Here is a 22,018-nt window from a genome sequence, read left to right as displayed (position 1 = left end):
ATGTGAGCGCAAAATGTGTACCAGAAAAGCACCTTCGACTTTTGCACCTAAAAAACAACACGAGCCTTTGCAAGAGATGAGATAGTTTGCTTTACCTTTTTTGTAGAATAGAACGGTGCATATCACGCTCGCAAGCTGTAAACGATAGCAAAATTAATGTCACATCAGTGGTGTACACGTGCATAGGGAACAAAAAACACCAGAAACCGAAACTGTGGATCCGGATCAGTCCCACCGACATCGCGATTACGCTGCTCTACAACTTCATCCTAGCGGCACGCGCATACATACATACCATTGCGAACCACGTGCAGGTTGATGTCCAACAAAAATGGGGAGAATCAGCAGAAAAGGGAAGTATATCAGAAACATCAAGTATGCAGTGACAACGAAGAAGCAACAGGCAAGGGAGGCAGCAGCCCGAAGAGAGGAATCTGAGAGCAGTGAGCCTGAATTTGAAGAGGAATTTGAAGATGACGACGACGAGGATGAACCCCTGCCTCTCCACAACAAGAGCGAGCCAGGCAAACATAAGGCCAAAAAGGAAATTTCTGCTAAGAAGACTAAGGTGAAACAGAAGGAGAAAGCCAAAGAAGCAGACGACGGGTCTAGTGGCGATGAATCCGACATGGACATGGAAAAACACAAGGAAATCGTGCGATCGCTTAAGGACAAGGATCCAGACTTCTACGATTACCTCAAGGAGCACGACAAAGAACTGTTGGACTTTTATGAGAATGATAAAGTGGACGAGGACGAAACGGAAATACCTGACAAAGTTCCAGACACCGAAAGCGTAACCATGTCTCACATCAGCAAGTATCGTGAGGCTTTACAGCAGAAACCAACAGTACGCGTTGTAAGTGACGTCGTGTCGCTCTTCAGAGCGGCCGTAATCCAAGCAGAAGGTGGAGAAGAAAGTCAAACTAAAGGATTTTACACCCATTTTGTCGTCGAAGGCCAGGTGCTGTTCAACTCTGTTGTGCGATTGTGTTTAACGGAGTTGTTACCAGCTCTGCACAAGGTACTAGGCCTGCCAGCTCCTACTGCACCTCAAGACGGCCCTCATTTAGACCCGACACGGAGTGCTCACTGGCGCAAGGTCCTTGTTCCAATGAAATCATATCTCCAGGATATCATCAAGTTGAGCAATGCCATCACAGATGAAAAGCTGGCTTCTGTGTTGCTTAAGCACGTCATGCTTCTTGTTCCGTACTACGTGGCCCTCCCGCAAATTGCGAAGACGTTACACAAGCGGTTGGTGGCCCTCTGGTGTGAAGGTGGAGAAACTGTTAGGATCCTAGCATTCTTTTGCCTGATCAAGACTGTCAGAAGGCTTCCGAAGGCGTACCTTAACGCGCTGCTCAAGTACATGTACATGTCCTACGTACGCAACTGCAAGTTCACGTCTCCAACGACCTGGCCGCTGATCGCCTTCATGCGAAGCTCCCTTGCAGAGATGTACGCCCTCGATCAGGCACTGGCCTATCAGCACGCTTTTCTCTACATCCGACAGCTTGCGATTCACCTTCGCAATGCCATGACGGTGAAGAAAAAAGACACGTGTAAGGCAGTTTACAACTGGCAGTACGTCCACTGTTGTCTTCTCTGGGCACACCTCCTAGCAACGGTGTACCCGAGCGACGCCCTCGAACCGCTTATCTACCCCCTCGTTCAGACTATTACAGGTTCTATACAGCTCATCCCGGCAGCAAAATACATTCCCCTGCGTCTGCACCTCACCCGCGGACTCCTCCAACTGACAACGTGTACGAGGACATTCATCCCGGTTATGCCACACCTTCTCGAAGTGCTCACCATAGTTAATTTCGACCGTAAACACACCGCCGTTTCGATGCGACCCATGGACCTGCGCTGCATGCTCCGCGCTTCGGAGTCGCAAATGAAGGAGAACGGATTCCGAGATGCAGTCGTCGAGAATTTCTACGACCTGACTCTCGAATACGTGGCAGGGTATTCCAATTCTGTCGCATTTCCGGAGCTAGTGCTGCCGGCCGTCGTCCGCCTGAAAGCGTGGGTGAAAAAATGCAGGGTTGCCAATTACGTACGAAAGATTCGTCAGCTCGTGGAGAAAATCGAGGAGAATGCCAAATTCATCGAAGAGAGGCGCAGGAGCGTAACGTGTAAGCTGAGCAATACGCAGGCATTGGACCTCGTCGAAGGCAAGTGGAAGGAGGAGGGAACACCACTGGCAAAGTTCTACACGCAGTGGGAGAAGGTCAGGGGAGAGAGGCAGGTAGTTACGCACCACAGGGACGTGCTGACGGAACTGCCGGAGTCGGAGTCAGACTCTGACAGGGGGCGGAAGAGGAAAAGAAAGAAGGACAAGAAAGAGACAAAGAGCAAGAAAGAAAGAAAGAGTAAAGAGGAAGAAAACGTGGATGGAGACAGAGATGTCGTACGGGATATCGTTCTATCTTCCTCCGAAGAGGAAGACGACAGTGACGAGGCGTCTGACTGAAAACTGGAATTGTATACGTTTGTGGAAAGCACGTTTATTCGTATTCATTGTTGTCCTCAAGTTGTTGGTAAATATTTTATACTGCGAGAATTGGTTTTGTACTCTTTTCGGTCCACGCCCATGCAGCCCAACACTGCTACTTGAAAATAAGGGACGAATAAGCTTCGACGTAGCTGTCAAGCATAGATGCAAAAGTGTAAACTTGCGGGTCAAAGAGTGTTTCTCGGAAAGAGATAATGTATCAAAGATTCTATTATTCTACATCTGTATCAGTTATTGATTTCACCACCAACACTGGCCACAACAGCGACGAATGTAGCATTACATAACGGAAAAGCAATTCTTCAGTTTTTTTTTCGTTTCTCTGCCAGAGTCTCCAACTTCCTGCCAAGCGCCTTTTTGACCTGCGCCTTCTTATCTGCCTTCATCGGCGGGGCGTGCGTCCCGGATTTCTTCCAGGCCGCTCTCGCAGCAGCTCTAGCTGCCTCTCCGCACCCGTGAACTTCGGGCAGGGCGTGCGAGAAACAGAAGCCCCGGTTGCATAGCGGGCACGGTCCTCCCCGTCCCAGAAGCACCGTATTGATCTTCTCGTGACATTGCGCTTGAGCGCAGGTATTGTCGGCTGTCACAAAGCTCGCAATGAGCGCATCAAAGTCGTCACCCGGCTCATCTTGGTTGGTGTTGTTGGCGGCTTTGCCGCGTCTTCCTTCCTTTTTATTCCGCACGATTCGCTCCGAAGCTGGGTCCTCCTCCGCTGTTTCCGACACGCTCGATGTCACGTTGAGCTCCTCCGCATTCTGTTGCCTCGCTTTATTGGGCACACCGGTACATCCGTCTGACGTCAAATTGGTGTCCACACTTCCTTCTGGCATTGACTCTCGAGGCGATCGCGGATGAACTTGGCTCTGTGCACTTTGTTTTCTCAAAATGATGCGTCTCTCTGCACCGTCCCCTTCGCTTACGTGGAGCAACCCAAATTTCTCTGCCACCTGAAAAACGAGGTAGATGTCATAGGGCAATGTCGTGCCAGTATTTCCAGAAAGATTTTTTTTTTTTTTACCTCGTGTACCAGCCTTCTTTCGTAGGAATTTAACGTACTGGGAAACGTGTGCACAGATCTGGCGGATGCAAAAAATTCCTCGACTTCTTCAAGAACTCTCTCCTCCCTGTTGACTTCTTGGCCGCTGAGTAGAAAGACAAGTTGGATCGTAAAATTTCTCAGAGCTTCTAAGCAACTATCTACATATTAAACTACTACTAGTGTTAAGTTTCTACGTACGTGGTAACTGCTAAAAGGTGTCTAAATAATTACCGCAACTTGACACGCGCGAGCCGTATTTTTCTACGCTGCACTTTCTCTCTGGAAATTTCTCCCCTGAGCAACTGACAAAAATTAACCCCTTTGTCCTTCTTTGTCTATTTCTGTGGCACGCAATGCCTTTCTCCATCATGATGCTTTTTTTTTTTACCTGTGCCATCACTGCACATTCCCGAGCTCGGTCTTGTTCGACACTTTCACGGACACTTAAGAAATTTTTGCTAGAAAGGAAGGCATAGAACCCCTCGCTTTTCTTGAAATTTCCCGGAATTGGCCGTGTCTCATGGAACCTGCTGTTTCCCTCAGAACTGTCTGTTTTTTGCTGAGTATGCAATATGTTGCAGAATTATATAAGGATTTCAATCAATCTGCCATGCATGATACCATTGATAATGCTGGCTCTTACACGGCTGAATGTGCCATGATGCAAGGAAAGTTAATGACAGCAACGCTCAGAGAGAGATTGACAGAGTTGAGTCTAGTTTCTTTTGTACAACAGGAAAGTTACGAAAGGTCCATAGGACGAGTTGGTATACAATTTTGGGAGAATGCCGCACTTTTGTTTGCTTGTTTTCTCTTGCCTATGGAATCCCACGGATTTGTAAATCCCAATTTGTGGAAAAGTACATTTTCCGTCGCAGAAAGCTAGGGGCTTTAGGCAGGCATGGCCCTAGCACAGCTGAAACAATGAATTCAAGCTTTATGTAGTTGAGAATGCTCGGCATGGGTAAAAAGAAGGGGAACACGACGTTGATGAGAGATGCGTCAGGAACTGAAGACACCCTTCATGGGCTTTATGTTGCAAGAGGCTCTTGTAATGTGGATCCAGAGTTTACAGGGAAAATCATGAGCAGTTCCTACAGTTTCAGTGAGTCAAGAAACTAAGAAACTGGCTGATGAAATGTCCTTCGTGGTCTATTATGTTTACCTCGACATATACCCTGCACACTAGTCGCGGCTTACGTGTAAAAAATATTTTGCCACAAGTGCAAAAGGAGCTGGCTCGCACCGTTATGGTACGTTTGGTAGAAACCTAACTTACCCATCCTCGCACTTGAGCTCCAGTTGAAATGGTCTCCCACCCTTGTGTGCCGCTCCCATTGTAGTCTCTCCTTTCTGATGTTTCTTAAGATGGCTACTTTTCTGCGATTTAGTTGAAACTTTTTTCTGATTGAGCTTGACATCCGATGGACGAAGAGATTCACAACGGTCCAGATCTGGGAAAATGGGAAATTGTACCTTCGAACAGTAACCGAGAGCCAGTGATTTAACCAGACACCCCCAGAACCCCCCCCCCCCCAACCTTTTACTGGTGCTCCTTTGCTATTTCAGCTCTGGACACATGATGGTAGTCATATGTTAAGCTGGTATGATGTAGCTGTAATAATCAGGGTGTCTACCAAATTGCAGCCTTCAAATCCCTGACAAAACCAAAAGGGAACTTGGTACCTGCTCCTACATTTTGATACCTAAATCCCTCATAGAACAGACCATCTATTAAGTATTAGTGAGGCTACCCTACTTTTCTGCTTCAGAGCTCGTCGTATTGGCGACCTTCTACTCGCGGTAACGTTGCTGCGGCACCGCCACTCAACCCTCAATCGGCACTCGCGATTCCGTGCGCATCATCATGGCACTTGTCTGTAATTTTGCCTGACTTCAGCTGCTTTGTGGCCAAATTCCCTGACAATCCACTGACTTCTCCAGTCACATCAAAATTCCCTGACAATTTCCTGTTTTACAGGTTTTCCAGGTTGGCAGACACCCTGATAATGACCCTCCCGTCCTTGTGGGTTCTGGAAAAACTACTGCCAAGAGTGTCAAAATAATACTGACAAGAAAATGAATGAAAAGAAGCAGTTGAAGGAGCACTGAGGTGACCCCCATTTTATTCCTTCTTTTTTTTTTTGCTGCGAAGTGTTCCGCAGTAAATAAAATGATCTCTGGCAAAAGAACGACAATTGCGGGTGACCTTCGAAAAATCCTCCACTCATGGTATGAGGGAGCTTATTCCCCTGTGACATAGACCGGTGTGTAAGCATAAGCAGCGTGTCAGCTGAGAAGAAAGGATCATGCTTCTTCCGACTGTCTGACAATACACCACACAGTGCAAATATTTTGCACGGTGGCTCCTGGTGGACAGCTCGACGAATGAGAGACAGAGTGGGTATGTTCCCTAGAAAACTGGCTAGTCTCCACGTGAGGAGGTGGCAGCGACGTCGCAGGTGGCGCTATGGATAGTCGGAGTGCAGTTACCCTGGGTGTCGTCTGCTATATGAGGACTCTGATACGCACGGTTCACGCGTACCATTGAACATGGTTGTCAAGTTTTATAAATACCTCGAGATGACGCATCTGCATTGCTAAGAGAATGTGATGTTAGCTTTAGTATTAGCTACAAAGCCTCAACTTGCTTGAAGGGAAAGCCATGTCTTCGAGGGAGCGACACAAGTGCAACAGTTCTGCATTTCTGCATGTGGTTGCAAGAGCACGTACTGTTCTTGCAAGGTAAAGTTGCATACGTGAGGTGACAGGGAAAACTTATGACATTCTGACATACTACATGGCTGGCTACGTAGCCAGGAAAGCGTCCAGGAGACCCAGTGCAAACATTCACTGTCATTGACGACAGTTTTACAACATTTTTTAGAAATTCAAACGGTTAGGAGCATCTAGTTTTGATGACAAGCTTTTGTGCAGAATCTGCACTTGACCAGGTAAAGTGCAGATCCCGCATGAAAGCTCGTCATTAAGACTAGATGCTCCTACCTGTTTGAATTTTATTCTGACTACCTCCTTCGAGGATGGCATCTTTGTATTTTGTCCATTTAAACATTTTTTTAGGTTGAACACGCTCCATGAGAGGAGCAATGCAGATTTTTCAGGTTTTTTAGCCAATGCAAATTGACCTATGACAGGTTGTAATACACATGCAAGGGCAATTACAAGAAGCATTGTCAATTTTTGCATACTCCTCAAGTGGCGTAGTCAGAAGTTGGTTTTGAGGGTTGAATTTCCAAAATTGCGGAGTGCATTTGGAAAAGGAGGTGAAATTCTCCTTGCCACGTGAAGTTCCCATAGTCTCTCTCCGCCCACCAAAAAAAAAGAAAAAGAATCTGGCTACACTACTATCCTTCTCTGTTTTCATTTTTGCACTAAGTCACTGAATGACAACAGGGGACAAAGCAAGAATGGCTGAAGCTCCTAGAGAAGCAGTGGCTGTGCACTAACAGCATTCACCAAAGCTCTGCAAGCATCGGCAATTCTTGTTTTGGGAAAGGTGTGTGACACTGATGCTGAGCTAGCTTTCCAAATAAAACGTAGACCTTTTTTGTCTCCTGTCTTACCAGCACTGTACTCTCGTGCACACTGTACACTTCCATTGGTCATAAGGTAGTCCACGAGTGACTCGATAAATGGATGCCTCGACACCGTTGCACTATCGCAGATGATGGCAAGGTGACGTCTTGCTCTCGTTACGGCTACATTGATTCTGCGCTCTTCGGCCAAGAATCCCACAGTGCCTGCAGGATTAAAACGTATCCAGCAGGAGTACAATCAGAGTCTTTCAATTCACGTACCTTCAGTATTGGATCGCACAAATGACATGACCACGGCTTCTTTCTCTCTTCCCTGAAAGCCATCCACCGATCGGATCTCTAAATCACTGTATTTCGATCGCAGCCTTAGCCGAAGGAGTTCCACCTTGTAGGAATCATTAGGAATACAGGTATCATTTATCTACTTAGTACAATGGGGGACACGTAAAATAGTGTGGGTGCAATCCTGTTTGTAATAGGGCTGAGGTAAAATGAGATTAGAAGGAGAATTGTTTGAGGCCTTTTTGATAAAGAAGCTCGAAGCAGAATGTATTTGTGAACCTTCCGTTGCTCTGCTCTTCAAAGAGATATGGTATCTTGAGGACAGAATACAAATATGAAAGGTTATCTTTGTACTGCTGGGGGGCGTGCTCTCTCATCTTTGTTGTACATCATCGTTTCACGTTATCGTTTTATGTTATTTTAACCTCACTCTTGTCAGACCTGCCCTATGGGTTGACAAAGATTTCAATAAGCAGTTGTTAGTGGAGCTGCATGGTGTGCGTCCTCCTGTCAGTGTGTGTTTGCTCCAAGTTCATGAATGTCTGTCATGTATCAATTGGCCCCATCTGCCATTTTAAGTGTTATTAATAATTCCGAGTTTTACGTTGCAAGACAACCATATTGACAACACACCATAGTGGTTATTCTGCGGAATATCTTTGGCCACCAGCGGGCTGGAATCTCGGCACCCACCATACTCCCAAGTTGTAGCCATTCTCAGCCAGATTCAAAGCCAGCCAAGCTGTCATTTAGAATAAGCTGATCACCTAGGATGGGAGAAATTATGAGCCCTCACCTGAAGGTTGTAAGGCGAGATGACAGCAATGTCCGCGGCTTTCACGCCACTCGAAATAAGATTTTCAACGTGGATACATACCAGGTCCGCCTCTCCTGTAATTTTAAAGTTGTTATACTTGGACTCGAAATACCAAATAATTTCAAGTACAACAGGATTACCTTCGTTGCCTTTGGAGTCTTCGTCAACAGTGTCCAATTCATACATGCCACATCCTGCTGTATCGATTAGAAGAAGCGGCGTTGATGTAGCTTCGTTGTCTTCTACCCCTGGCATATCTCTGAAAGCCGATTAAGTTTTGGCTCAGGTAATTCATTTCATTCACCCAAGCAGTTGTGTGCCTGATAATGTTCTCGCTATCGCGACGAGAAATTACCGTACATACCTCAGCAAATGGTGTTGGACAGAATTATGCGCTTCCAGTTTTCCTTCGTAGAGCTTGTCCGATGACCATCGCATTATGTCCGCGTTCATTCTGTACTGCATTGTGAGCATCTTCATTATCGAGTTTCCATGTAATTTTAGAAGTCGTTCCATCAGCGTCAACGAAAGGCCCCCATCTGCAGCCCTAAACGAGAAGAGAAATTTGAATGTATGTACGAGCAAGTAACTCGAGAACATATGCAGCGTACAAGTTATACTGCCAACTGAATTCTCATTTCAAAAATAACGCTTCTAGGCTGCGAGAAAAATAACCCCCCTAAATCATAAATGAGATTATGCCATAAATAAGACTAGGTGATTAACGTACAAATGAAGTTAGTAAATGAGAGCCACCACCATTACGACATTAAGATCACCTTTTAGACACTATTGTAGGCGGTAACTGCAGGTGATCCCCAGCCAAGACACATTTGGGTGCCCGCAGCAACGCCATCCAACAGGCTGCCTCAAGTGCCTGCGAGCATTCGTCCACCACGGCCACGTCAAAGTATTCCTGTGGCAAGCAGTTGAGAGGTCCTTCGTCCGATGCCGTCGTCAGAGTGGAAAGCACTACGTCTGCATTTCGAAGCGTCATCTCGATGGACCGGCGCTCTCGCTGCTGCAGCTCCTTCTGTAGATCGCGCCTCCTGCGTCCCACTTCGCTCAAACAATTTCTGCCAGAGTTTTTCTTTGCTGATGACTGTAAACATTAAAAATGGCTTTATGCACAAAATTTCATCCACATCAGCATGCGGATGAAAGCTACTCTTCCTCAAAATTTAGCTACTTATGTAACGGATGATCTAAATGGAAGAATGAGAAAGGGAAAAGTGCGAGAAAAACTGTCCAGTGAGTGACACTGATGACTCAACGAGTGGCCACCAGGTGGTGGCGTTAAATGTCGCGGGAATGTCACAGTAGCAGTCCCCCATCCCGACCGGTTAAAAACGCCTTTTTGTCACACTTACGCAGTTACGTTGATTGTCACAAAAAGGCACATGCCCCACGCTTTCTGCAAATCTGGAATGATGATGGGAATCGTTGTGCGCAATGGTTGGCCGTGCTATGACTTTTTCGGGACTCATGAGGCAATATATCCTTACCAAGAGTGAGTCGAGTTCTTTCCTTATGTCCTCCCTGATGATGTAGTCGTCCGAACGTGCCAGAACCGCATCCAGAGAGTGGCGCTGAATCTCCGGCAACACACGTGCTGGGTGACCCAGACGTACAACTTTAACGCTTCCCTCATAGCTGATTAGCTTCTCCACCAAGTTGTCCACCGCAATGTTGGATGGTGCACATGCCAGCACCTGTTAGCACCCACACCGAGAAACATTCACCCACAGACTAATCCCTTGAAAGGGACATCCGGAAACTCATCTACAAAACAGGTACGAGTATGTACAGCATCGGCTGACAATCTACTTGGCGGGTTTTCACGTTCTAATCTTTTTTTAATCTATCTTTTCTGATCTAATAATATTTTTCTAATTCTATATATATATATCTATATCTATATTTCTAAATATCAGGTAACGGGTGTTCACACTGCTTCTAGTCGCACTGGCAGCAGCTACTGTGACTGCGAACAGATAACTGTTGCCGTTCATGCACTATTCCTAGAAAAACAACAGATTGACCTTTAATTCTGTCCAATTTTTTACTAACTTAATTCATTCTGCCTTCTGTACTTTCAGCAGGGCCCAACACGTGCCCAACACATTGGTTTATGCTGCCTGTAACACCACATTTGGTGCCTAAATCGAGATTTTTGTTCTCTATTATAGGCGCCTAAAATGAACTTTCTTTGTGCCTAAACATCCCAGGTCTAGTCATAACTAGGACGCAAATTTTTAGGCGCTAACAGGTAGCGCTCTTCGTTGGATAAATCATTCTACGCCAACCAACCTTCAGAACCGTATTGTGTTATCTTCCGATTGGAAGCATTGCTGATACATAAAAGATGCGCACCCCCTTTCTCAGCCTATTGGGAGCGATATCATCCACGATGACGATTGGCATACTGCGTGCTATGTGGTCAAGAGCGCCCCCTGTCAGTGCCTAAAAATCCAGGCCCTAGTCATAACAGCTTAATAAAATCATTACCGACATGTGTCTAAAGTTGAAATAGCAAGCCAGACACTTTTTAACACAGACACCACACACGGGTAAAAACGTTAGGAGGGTGTCATTAAACATTTGGGAGAATGTAGCATGGTCTGGATAAATCACTGGTGTCAGTACCAATGCACAGATACATAAGGTGCCAACAACTGGTACACAAATTCTTCCAACACCTTTAAGCCAAAAATAGCATGAAATACCTTGGACCCATTGCGCACAAGCTGCAAGACCACTTCGATGAGAGTTGTCGTTTTACCGGTACCGGGCGGGCCGTGAATTATACAGACTTCCTTTTGGCTTAGAGCAAACTTAACGGCTTCTTTCTGTGAAGCATCTAAGTTTTCATTCAAATACCCTGCAAGATACATACGTGAAAGCATACACTCACGTAATTACACTGTTACACACATACTGAGAGCATTCCCTGGGTCGCGCATCTCAGAAGCCGACGTCGGTTTTGTGGTGCCAAACAGTAACTCGATCAAGGGTGAGAAACGAATTTCTCTCTTCTTCCGCATCTTCTCCAACGTTCTGAAACAAATTAAACAGTATTTGTGGCATCACTTGAAGAAAATATACGTACGCTACTAATATTTAATATCATAGTTTAGGACGGTTACGGTATAACATAACTAATTAAAGCCGTAAATAAGTAGATAGTAATATGTGCTAGTATTTAAATAAATGAAGTACCATATTGAGTTTAAACAACGAGTTTATTTTAATGGTCATGATTGGGGAGTTTCTACCCCATGGCTGGCGGTAATACATATAATCGAGTCGCCTCACAGTCCAAAAGTTCTGGCTGCACAATTTGAATCAAAGACATTTAACTTAAAATATAAGAAGTTTGCTCAGATATATGCTCCATTATTATGTCATCCTAATACAAATATCTTTATAGCTTTGTACATTTTCATCGTACTTTTGTGGTTTGATGTTCCATCTATTAGGTGCACCATTGTTAAGAAAGATCCAAAAGATATTATACAGCTGACTTTTGTACCTTTTAAGCCTCCTGAAAGTGACATCATTGGCCAGCTTGAACAGGTGGAAGGGGCGTCCATCATCATAACAAAGAGAATCATCACCGTCGTTGTCGACTGCAATCGAGATCACGGATTGGGTGATGCTTGTGACAACACCAGAACAGATTCCTTCTCTCGCCGCGTCGCTAGCCAAGACGATGCTAGCTATGTCACCTGCGAAGACACAAACTTTACTATTCATAATTACACATCAGCGTGGGTTTTCCAATTTGCAGGAAGAAATGTGAATGAATTGTATTGTTTCCACTCGGGTTTTTATTTAGTTATTGATGGTTGTCCGTTTTGTTGATTGTTTCATCGAGTAATGTTTAGCATGTTGCCTTCTGTGCAGGGTACATGCCAGGTTGGTTTCTCGTTATGCCAAATAATGTTCCTGGCGTAGAGAAAGACTCGCACTGCATAATTAACGGAGTGCCGTTAGTAGAAGCTAATGCACGTATTTGGTGTCATTCTGTACTGCATGCAGCATGTGTTGTTCTATTGGCATTTTGGCGAAAGTTCAGGACCGGTGAATAATTTGCCATTTTTGACAGACACTATATTTTTAAATGGTCTGTCACGTTTAGGACATCCCAGAACTGTTCCAAAGATGTTTCCATTCAGCACAATACCCGGTGTGTGTACGTACCGCTGGCAAATTTGTTGGCTGGCAAGGTAGCTCCACGCTTCCACGCTCGAAATTTGAATATACGACGTCCGTACAGTCCCGTGCAACATGAATCCAACGACACTCTTTTGATGACCAGACCTTTATTTTCAAGCTCCTTCAAGGTGAACCTCTCGGCATTGTTTTGGTAGGCGTCACCATTCCTCAAGTCGGCTTCACCTAGCACACGGGTGCATTAGGTGAAGCCCCCTTTACAAAACTACCAGTATGGCTAGACTGTACGTACGTTTCCGCCAGAAGTGGCGAAATATAACATTTTGATGTCAGGTGAAGCCCACTTTACGGAACAGTTAATGTTGCTCCGTGTCATTTTCTCCCGCAGGTATTCTTTGTAAAAAATTTGCATTTTTTGGCACGCTTTCTTTTCTTCTTTATTTTTATTTTGCTCTTTCCTTGGTAACTTTACTTGTGCATATTTATCTTGCATTTTTTCTACTATGCAAGTGAGAGCGCGCGAGAAAAAAAAAGGAACATTACGGGACAGTGACCGCCACTTTCCTTCTTTTCAGTCTCTACCATGGGCATCGTGTGACTTTTTTTCAGCGAAGAGCAAAGCAATTCATTCACGGGGAGGGGGGTTAGAACGTACAACAGATAAACACAGGACATGCATGCACAAGACAAGCATGAGGACAATCGAATGCTCTGATAATGTTCACACCATTTTGACGATATCATTGTATAGCTCTTGATTTCTTTACACCTGGCCCACTCATTCGGCAGAGCGTTGCACCGGGCACGAAAGTAGAGACAGACGAATGAGAGGACTACAGGTGCATAAGCTACCTGCGCGAGGTCAACGGGACACACATGAATATGCAGGACGCAACAGTTAACCACAATATGAAGTTTGTGTGTCCCGTGACGGGCACCAGCACCCAGCGTATAACTAACGTACCCCAACGTCTAACCTAACCCAACCCAACGTAACCTAACCTAACCTAACCTAGAGGAGAGCAGTACCGTGTATGGGGAGTTCTAGATTATGCAGTGCGACAAATATAAAAATGGAAGCCATTGATGTTGCTCATTAAAATGAGTCGTCCAAGTAATCCGATGAACGGTGGAGGTTGTAGCACGGATAGGGAAAGCAATCTCGCGTTCTTGATTAGCTTGAGGCGAAAAAGAAATTGACACTTGAACTGAAACTGAAATACTTGTTGATGCTTTCAATAAATGCAGTAACAGAAATTTATAGAAGTAAGTGAGCGGTAGCGTGTTTCTTCATTTTTGTTCTTGTCGAAAGTACAATGATTTCGTGATTTGTCAAAAGTACAATGATTTGCAAATGATCATTACAACTCCACTTTACAGGCTTTGTCGATTGTTCTAGCAATGACTTGGGAAAAGCAGCTAGGTATGCCTCACGAGTCATCAGACGTACCATCCAAGACCTCTATACAGGGTGTTTCACCGAAGGTAATAAAATATTCTAAATGGCTATGTACTCGCCGGAGGATTGTCGGACTTTCGGCAATTACCTTCTCGAAACTTTTGCGACGATTGAGGAAGGCTTTGTATAATTTTTAATTGCGGGAAATTTATTTGTTCAATTCAACTTTTAAAACTGCCAAGCGAACCTCACTTTGTTTTCACAGAAATGTGAAGTCCTCCACTGATAACCACACACCCAACCGAAACTATGCACTGTATAGCAACAGAAATAGTCTAAAAAATTTGTAAAAATTCGGTTTTAGCCCCGCCCACATGATTGTCGAAAAGAAAAGCGCACGGTATTTGCGGGGAGAGGAGGAAGTGTTCAGGCCTCTTGTTTTACCTTTCTTTGCGCCGTGTTGACCTTGATGCTGGTGACAACAGACTTATATCACAGACTCGCAGGTGGTCAAGAATTATACTCGGATATCGGCTAATAATTTGGACATTATCAGAGGACCGTCTGCATGTCAGAGCATTCGATTGTCCTCATGCTATTGTCTTGGGTCTATTGGTTGGACGTTTTTGCCCCCCCCCCCCTTCCCTTCGGGAATTCTTTGCCCGACGCTGAAAAAAAAAGTCACAGGGACGCCCATGGTACAGACGGAGAAATCGTGCCAAAATGCACATAATTTTACAAAGAATACGAAGGGGAGGCAACGATACTAATCAACACAAGCTGCTCCGTAAGGTGTGTCATGAGACTGGAACATACAGACGAACAAACAGAACGACCAACCCCGCGTGATCCAGTATCGCACCTGACCGGCAATCATGACGTACAGGCGCATATCCCACTGTTGTTTGCTTTCCTTTTTTCTTTTCTTTTTTATTGTTGTTGTTAATCGCTGTGACCTTTCATGGAGCCGAACCCAGCGCTAACATGCTCCTTCCCTTGACGACCTTCACAGCGTGATGTCACCGGTGGGCTATAGCTGGTGGACGTTGACCCCACGGAGACGAGGTCGCGTTCACGAGGTAAACAAATACTTTGTTTGATAACCCACATAATATGCGCAAGTTCCACCACATTACACGATATAAATTAAATACTGTCAAGTTGAACGTGCCACTCCGTTATGGGGTACACGACCCAACAACACAAACAAGGAAAAGCAAAGGAGAGGTAGTACAGACCATGGGAGTACGGGGGAACGGGGCCAGGCGGGGGGAGTTCCGGCTCTTCACTCGCAGCGAGGTAGTCAAGAACTATACCCGGTTAACCCTTCCTTCTTTTTCCCGGTTAAGCTAACCTTTCAGTCTTTTTTTTTCTTAATAAATATATCCCCCACCCCCCAGTTATCATCATGATTTAAACCTCATCAGCGGACCGTCTGCATGTCCGAGCTTTCGGTTGCCCTCATGCTAGTCTTTTGCCTATTAGTTGTAACTTCCTCCACCCCCCAGGGAATTCTTTGTGGTAGTACAAAAAAAAGGCAAGACAAAAAAGACAAAAAAGGAGGGTCCAAAACAAAAACAAAAAAAGAGAAAGAAATCGTGCGAAATAAAAATGCACATAATGTTACAAAGGGGAATAAGAAGGGGAGAAAACGACACGAAGCAACACAAGCGGCTCCGTAAAGTGAGCTTCACCTGACACCAAATTACTACATTTCGCCATTCATGGCAGAAACTTATGTACAGTCTTGCCACAATGGTAGTTTTGTAAGGTGGGCTTCACCTAAGGCACCCGTGCGCTAGGTGAAGCCGACTTGGGGAATGGTGACGCCTACCAAAACAATGCCAACCTCTCTTGTGCTTTTCTATAACGAGCGACATATTTGACGTGCTGTGCAGTTATAAACAAGCATAATGTTCGTACGTGTGACTTACGCATTTTGTTCTACTTCTTCGTTTCGTTCAAGTTCAAGAAGCTCAGAGTGTCTCTCTACAAACGCGTCAAGGTCCATTGCAGATTTTCGTCTGCAAAATCACCCGCCTGTATCAACGTTGTTGGGGGTATATACGTTTCCATTTAATGCAACGCCTACCTTGATATTGTATCGCGTACTACCCGGCATGCGAAAGACGTGAAAGCATTTCACACACTATTTATGGTCCATTATGATCCCAGTACAGTTACATTGAAGGCACCATCCCTTCGCTTCACTGTAATCCCAGTGATCCCGTCCCGCACCATCGCAGATCTAGTGAATATAGCCTGGCATCGCCAGCATAGCTTTCGTATAATTATGATGCAGAAAGAAAATGGAAAGCGTAACATCTATCAGTCACATTGTTTGGTACATAAAATAATTAGACATATACTACACGAGGTATTTTTTCATAAGGTTCTTTGGTTTTTTTTTTTTTTTTGAATATCTGACTACGAAGCGGTTTCTCTAACGCGACAGCTGAGTTGTTGGTCAACGCTCAGCAACGGACCGAAACCACCGGAACCGAGAGCTAAAAAAAAGTAAAAAAGAAACTTCTTTGTTTGTTTATTGGAGACTGCAAAAAACGGATCATAGCAAAAGGCTACAGCCTACAGCACGTCCAAATTGATTTGCATTATTGGAAATTACCGTGGTGCAAGAACACGCACGCAGCCCAACCACTTTATTGACAAAAGTTAGTTTTCTGATATAGCTTAATCGGAATGTCTTCGTGCAGTTTTTTTTTTTTTCTTTTTCAAAACACATTTCAAATGAGCTAACTAAATGGGTGGTTTTCAAGTTCAGAAGTGGCGCTACGCATGCTGGGTCTTCGAACTTCCGGTCCGAAATTGCGCTCAATTGGAGCAAAGCAAAACTTATACCATCTGGCTTAAAAGACAACCAAGATGAGTTTTCCTGGGACCTCAAAGAAGTAAGGTACTGTAACAAATACTTCGCACGTACTTTTCTTGCGACAAAGATAATATTTCGTGACACATCGTGCATGTTTCGGTTTCGTTCGGCGTGCGCTTCAAAATCGCAATCTTTTGCTGCGGGAAATGTTCTGTTACAATGCGGTCAATTTGACGCTTCAAATAACAAAGATAACAGACAGCATTTCAGATATGGCACAACAAAATGTGCAGGCAGTATTTTACGCTGCAATCTTCGGCAGTCTGACGATAGTACGCATGTAATCGTTTTCTTTTAGTCTGGGAAGAAGCTGTGGCTTTAGTAATATTCTATTCACATTATGAGTTGATAATCTTATCACAGCCACGCACAATTCAACGTGATAAGTACACAGCACGGCATTTGGTGACAAGTGCCTACACCCCTTAGTTCAATTTTCGTTTACGTTGACAACATTTTTCCAAAGGCGCAGGATCCAAGGGTATGCGATACATTATATGTCCCTTTTCCGCAGAATGAGTGCATTTACGCCCGGAACATTACCTTATTTTTAGGTTGAAAATCGCACTTACTCTATAAGACTCCAGCAGAACTTCGGACCGGAAGCGTAAATCCACGTGACATTGCAACTTCCCTTACGTCATTTTGACAGGAAGTTGCAAACTATTGTTTCCGCTTGTCTTGTACGTTGAGTCTTGATGATATTGCGGTCTTGCCCTGTTGGCTCCCGAGCCAACAGGGCAAGACGTTGCCTCGAGACGTTGCCAGGGCAAGACGTTGTGGCCTCGACGTTGCAGCAATGTTGCGAATGCTGTCCAATGTGGGGCAACGTTTATCAACATTTTGCAACGTCCCTGTAACATTATCAAAAGTGGACCAACGTTACTTGACACTGAGCAATGTTCAAGCAACATGAAAGGTCAACGTTTGAGCAACGTTGCCGGCCGAACGTTCCTGCAGCATTGTCAGAGGTGGACCAAGGTTACTTGACATTCACCAATGTTCATGCAACATTGCAGAGCAACGTTGGAGGAACATTGTGGCTCTACGTTTCCTAAACGTTGTGTATTAACTTTCCAGCAACATTACACCGCATAACACTCTTACCCACAGAAGAAACCTTGAATTAAAAACAGATATATGACAGGGAGAGATGCCAAAAATGTTGTAGAGTACACTTGACTGTTGCAGATGCAAGGACTAACTTGCAAATGTTGTACGCACTGCTACACTTTTTTTTAGCATGCCCCCAACACTTCGCATTTTAGTATATGCTCCATCCTGTTTGTAAACAGAGACTACTGGTCGACGACGACGGTTCCCCTATATTCAAACGGGATACCCAAGCAGTCTCCCCTAGCCCCACCCCAGTAAGTGAAGCAGGGATTTGTGGAGCTCCAGTCGGCTGTCAGTGGCGTGCAAGTGTTCGCAGTCAGTATGCATCTGTGATCCAACGCAAAAAAGAAATAAATAGCGCACAAATAGCTCCGCCAACCTCTTGCAAATATTAGCTAAATGTTGTCATAACGTTGCCCTTATATGTGGAACGTTGCAGTTGTCATGGTACAGCAAAGTTGGAACAATGTTGAAAACATGTTGTCATTATGTTGCAAAGCTAATTCAAACATTGTGGAAATGTTGGAGCAATGTTCGCATGTAACGTTACTAGGATGTGGCTTCAAGAGGACATTAGCCACGTTTTGACAATATTTGGGAACAACATTGCAACAATGTTCCGACAACATTTTGTGTTAATAGAGAGCTCGCTTGCTTCCTAGAGCATTCGTTCAAGGTAGGTATATTTTCCTGGCATATTAATTGGGACTTGGGAAAATGATAAACCAAAAATCTATACGTCAATATCAGTAAAAACGTACCACAAGGTACTAAAACCTAAGGTCCAATTAACTTCAGATCCAATGATGGCCGAAAAAATTAACTGCTTGACGGTGTACGAGATTTCTGCGAAAACTGCTCATCCCCTGGCACTTGATAATGGATTCGTCGGGGGTATAAAGAACCCCCTCTTTTGACGAGTTTATTAGTGGAGTCGTCAAAGGGTGTTCTTCCTACCACGGACGAGTCCACTTTGATTTACTAAAAATTGGTTAAAAAATTTTCCCAAGATGATTGACCTTGTTTGACCTCTAGAGTGACCTTAGTTTAGTCCAGGACTCCACCGTTAGGGGGGGGGGGGGTTTGTTGAAGAATGTAAAAAAGAACTGACCTTCTTTGCACGATTCTCTTTGTGCGTCTTCCTTTGCAAATTGTGCAAATTTTACACGTTGCTCGAATAGCCACCAAGCGGAGACGTCCTAAACAAATTCAAGGTAACGTTGGAGCTAAAGATGGGCTATAAAAAGGATGGTAGATGAAGGAGAACGGATTCCGCGACGCGGTCGTCGAGAGCTTCTACGACGTGACCCTCGAGTACGTGGCGGGGTATTCCAACTTCGTCGCGTTTCCAGAGCTAATGCTGCCGGCCGTCGTCCGGCTCAAGGCATGGGTAAAAAAATGCAGGGTTGCCAACTACGTACGAAGGATCTGTCAGCTCGTGGAGAAGGTCGAGGAGAACGCCAGATTCGTCGAAGAGAGGCGCAGGAGCGTAATGTGTAAGCTGAGCGACGCGCAGGCGTTGGACCTCGTCGAAGGCAAGTGGAAGGAGGAGGGGACGCCCCTGGCGAAGTTCTACGCGCAGTGGGAGAAGGTCAGGGGCGAGAGGCAGGCAGTTACTCAACACAGGGACATGCTGACAGGAACTGCCAGAGTTGGACTCGGATTCGGACGGGGGGGGGGCGGAAGAGGAAAACGAAGAAAGAGAAAAAGATGAAGGAAGAGGGAGACCTGGTACGGGATATCGTTCTGTCTTCCTCCGAAGAGGAGAAAGACGACAGCGACGAGGTGTCGGACTGAAAACAGGAATTGTATATGTCTGTGGAAATCACGTTTATTCGTATTCATTGTTGTCCTAAAATTGTTGGTAAATATTGTGTATTGCGAGAATTATTATTATTTTTTTTACTCGTTTCGGTCCACACCCATAGAGCCCGACACCGCTGCTCGAAAATGAGGGACAAATAAGCTTCGACATAGCTGCCAAGCATAGACGCAAAAAGTGTAAACTTGCAGGTCAAAGAGTGTTTTAGATAATGTATCAAAAGATTCCATTATTCAACATCCATATAAGTTATTGATTTCACCGCCGACACTGGCCACGACGGCGATGAACGTAGCGTTAAGTTACGAAAACTTCACAAAAAAAAAAGAAAAAAGAAGATAAAATTTTTTTTCCGTTTCTCCGCCAGCGTCTCCAATTTCCTGCCGAGCGCCTTTTTGACCTGTGCCCTCTTGTGCACCCAGGACTTCTTCCAGGCCGCCCTCGCGCCGGTTCTGGCTGGCACCCGTGAAATGCGGGCAGGGCGTGCGAGAAGCAGAAGACCCGGTCGCACAGCGAGCACCGTTTTCCCCATCCCATCATCATAGTTTTCTCAACATGATGCGTCTGTTTGCGAGGCCCCCTAACTTTATGTGCCACAGCCCAAATTTCTCCGCCACCTGAAAAACGAGGTAGATGTCATAGGTCAATGTCGTGCCAGTGTTTCCAGAAAGAATTTTTTTACCTCGTGTACCAGATTTCTTTCGTAGGAACTTAACGTACTGGGAAACGTGTACGATGTCTCGGTGGATGCAAAAAATTTCTCGACTTCTTCGACGACTCTCTCCTTCTTGCCGTCGTCTTGGCCGCTGAGTAGAAGGACAAATTGGATCGTAAAACTTCTCGAGGTTTCTAAGCAGTTACCTACACATTAAAGTACTACTAGTGTTAAGTTTCTCCGTACGTGGTACCTGCTAAAAGGTGTCTAAATAATTACCGTAACTTGACACACGCGAGCCGCATTTTTTTCTACGCTGCACTGCGGCTTATCTGACACGATGTTTCTCTCTGGAAATTTCTCCCCAGAACAAGTGACAAAAATTAACCCCTTTGTCCTTCTTTGTCTATTTCTGTGGCACGCAATGCCTTTCTCCATCAGGATGCATTTTTTTTTTACCTGTGCCATCAGCGCACATTCCTGAGCTCGGTCTTGTTCGACACTTTCACGGATACTTAAGAAATTTTGGCTAGAAGGGAAGGTATGGAACCCCTGGCGTTCCTCGAAATTTTCTGCAATTGGCCGTGTCTCATGGAACTTGCTGTTTCCCTCAGAACTGTCCATTTTTCGCTGAGTATGCGATATGTTGCAGAATTATATAAGGATTTCAATCAACCTGCTACATTTTTGCAGGTTAAACCCCATTACTTGTGCCATGCCTGACACCATTGATAATGCTGGCTCTTACATGGCTGAATGTGCCATGATGCAAGGAAAGTTAATGACAGCAACGCCTAGAGAGAGATTGACAGAGTTGAGTCTAGTTTCTTTTGTACAACAGGAAAGTTACGAAAGGTCCATAGGACGAGTTGGTATACAATTTTTGGAGAATGCCACACTTTTGTTCGCTTGTTTTCTCTTGGCTATGGAATCCCACGGATTTGTAAATCCCAATTTGTGGGAAAGTAAATTTTCCGTAGCAGAAAGCTAGGAGCTTTAGGCAGCTATGACCCTAGCATATCTGAAACACTGAATTCAAGCTTTATGTCGTTGAGAATGCTCGGCATGGGCAAAGAGAAAGGGAACACGACGCTGATGAGAGATGAGTCAGGAACTGAAGACATCCTTCGTGGGCTTCACGTTACAAGAGGCTCTTGTAGTGTGGTTCCAGGGTTTACAGGGAAAATCACGAGCAGTTCCTACAGAGTCAGTGAGTCAAGAAACTAAGAAACTGGCTGATGAAATGTCCTTCGTGGTCTACTATGTGTGCCTCGACATATACCCTGCATACTAGCCACGGCTTACAAGTGCAAGAGGAGCTGGCGCGCACCGTTATGGTACGTTTGGTAGAAACCTAACTTACCCGTCCTTGCACTTGAGCTCCAGTTGAAATGGTCTCCCACCCTTGTGTGCCGCTCCCATTGTAGTCTCTCCTTTCTGATGTTTCTTAAGATGGCTACTTTTCTGCGATTTAGTTGAAACTTTTTTCTGATTGAGCTTGACATCCGATGGACGAAGAGATTCACAACCGTCCAGATCTGGGAAAATGGGAAATTGTACCTTCGAACAGTAACCAAGAGCCAGCCTTCTTTAGTAGGAATTTAACGTACTGGGAAACGTGTGCACAGATCTGGTGGATGCACGAAATTTCTCGACTTCTTCGACGACTCTCTCCTTCTTGCCGTCGTCTCGGCCGCTGAGTAGAGGGACAAATTGGATCGTAAAACTTCTCGGAGTTTCT

General features: G+C 45.0%; 2 protein-coding genes across 5 annotated transcripts in view; one reads left to right on the top strand and one right to left on the bottom strand.

The window, feature by feature from the left end:
• The first annotated feature begins 278 nt into the window (after positions 1–278).
• On the top strand, positions 279–2,569 carry LOC135390598 (nucleolar complex protein 2 homolog). Its single transcript, XM_064620353.1, has one exon. The coding sequence runs from the start codon at positions 332–334 to the stop codon at positions 2,480–2,482; it is 2,151 nt and encodes a 716-aa protein (XP_064476423.1). The 5' UTR covers positions 279–331; the 3' UTR covers positions 2,483–2,569.
• A 147-nt stretch (positions 2,570–2,716) lies between these two features.
• The window catches only part of LOC135390597 (DNA-binding protein SMUBP-2-like), a 36,258-nt gene continuing 16,956 nt past the window's right edge, over positions 2,717–22,018 (bottom strand). For 2 of the 4 annotated variants that reach the window (XM_064620350.1, XM_064620348.1), the window contains exons 15-18: positions 21,888–21,973; positions 4,843–5,017; positions 3,543–3,666; positions 2,717–3,471 (exon numbers count right to left, since the gene is read on the bottom strand). In XM_064620350.1, coding sequence (XP_064476420.1) covers positions 2,827–3,471; positions 3,543–3,666; positions 4,843–5,017; positions 21,888–21,973 — 1,030 coding nt within the window. In that variant the 3' untranslated portion in view covers positions 2,717–2,826. Of the gene's footprint in view, positions 3,472–3,542; positions 3,667–4,842; positions 5,018–7,147; positions 7,325–7,381; positions 7,506–8,198; positions 8,294–8,359; positions 8,479–8,583; positions 8,767–8,998; positions 9,322–9,724; positions 9,932–10,945; positions 11,101–11,157; positions 11,277–11,751; positions 11,948–12,422; positions 12,572–15,643; positions 15,659–15,728; positions 16,533–19,615; positions 20,240–20,304; positions 20,429–21,640; positions 21,816–21,887; positions 21,974–22,018 lie in introns of those variants that run through there. The other 2 variants (XM_064620351.1, XM_064620352.1) reach the window with 2 other exon arrangements.

The sequence above is a fragment of the Ornithodoros turicata genome, chromosome 4 (assembly GCF_037126465.1).
Source record: "Ornithodoros turicata isolate Travis chromosome 4, ASM3712646v1, whole genome shotgun sequence".
Lineage (NCBI taxonomy): Eukaryota > Metazoa > Arthropoda > Arachnida > Ixodida > Argasidae > Ornithodoros > Ornithodoros turicata.
Note: the sequence above shows the minus strand (reverse complement) of the source record. Positions and strands in the feature narration are given on the sequence as shown.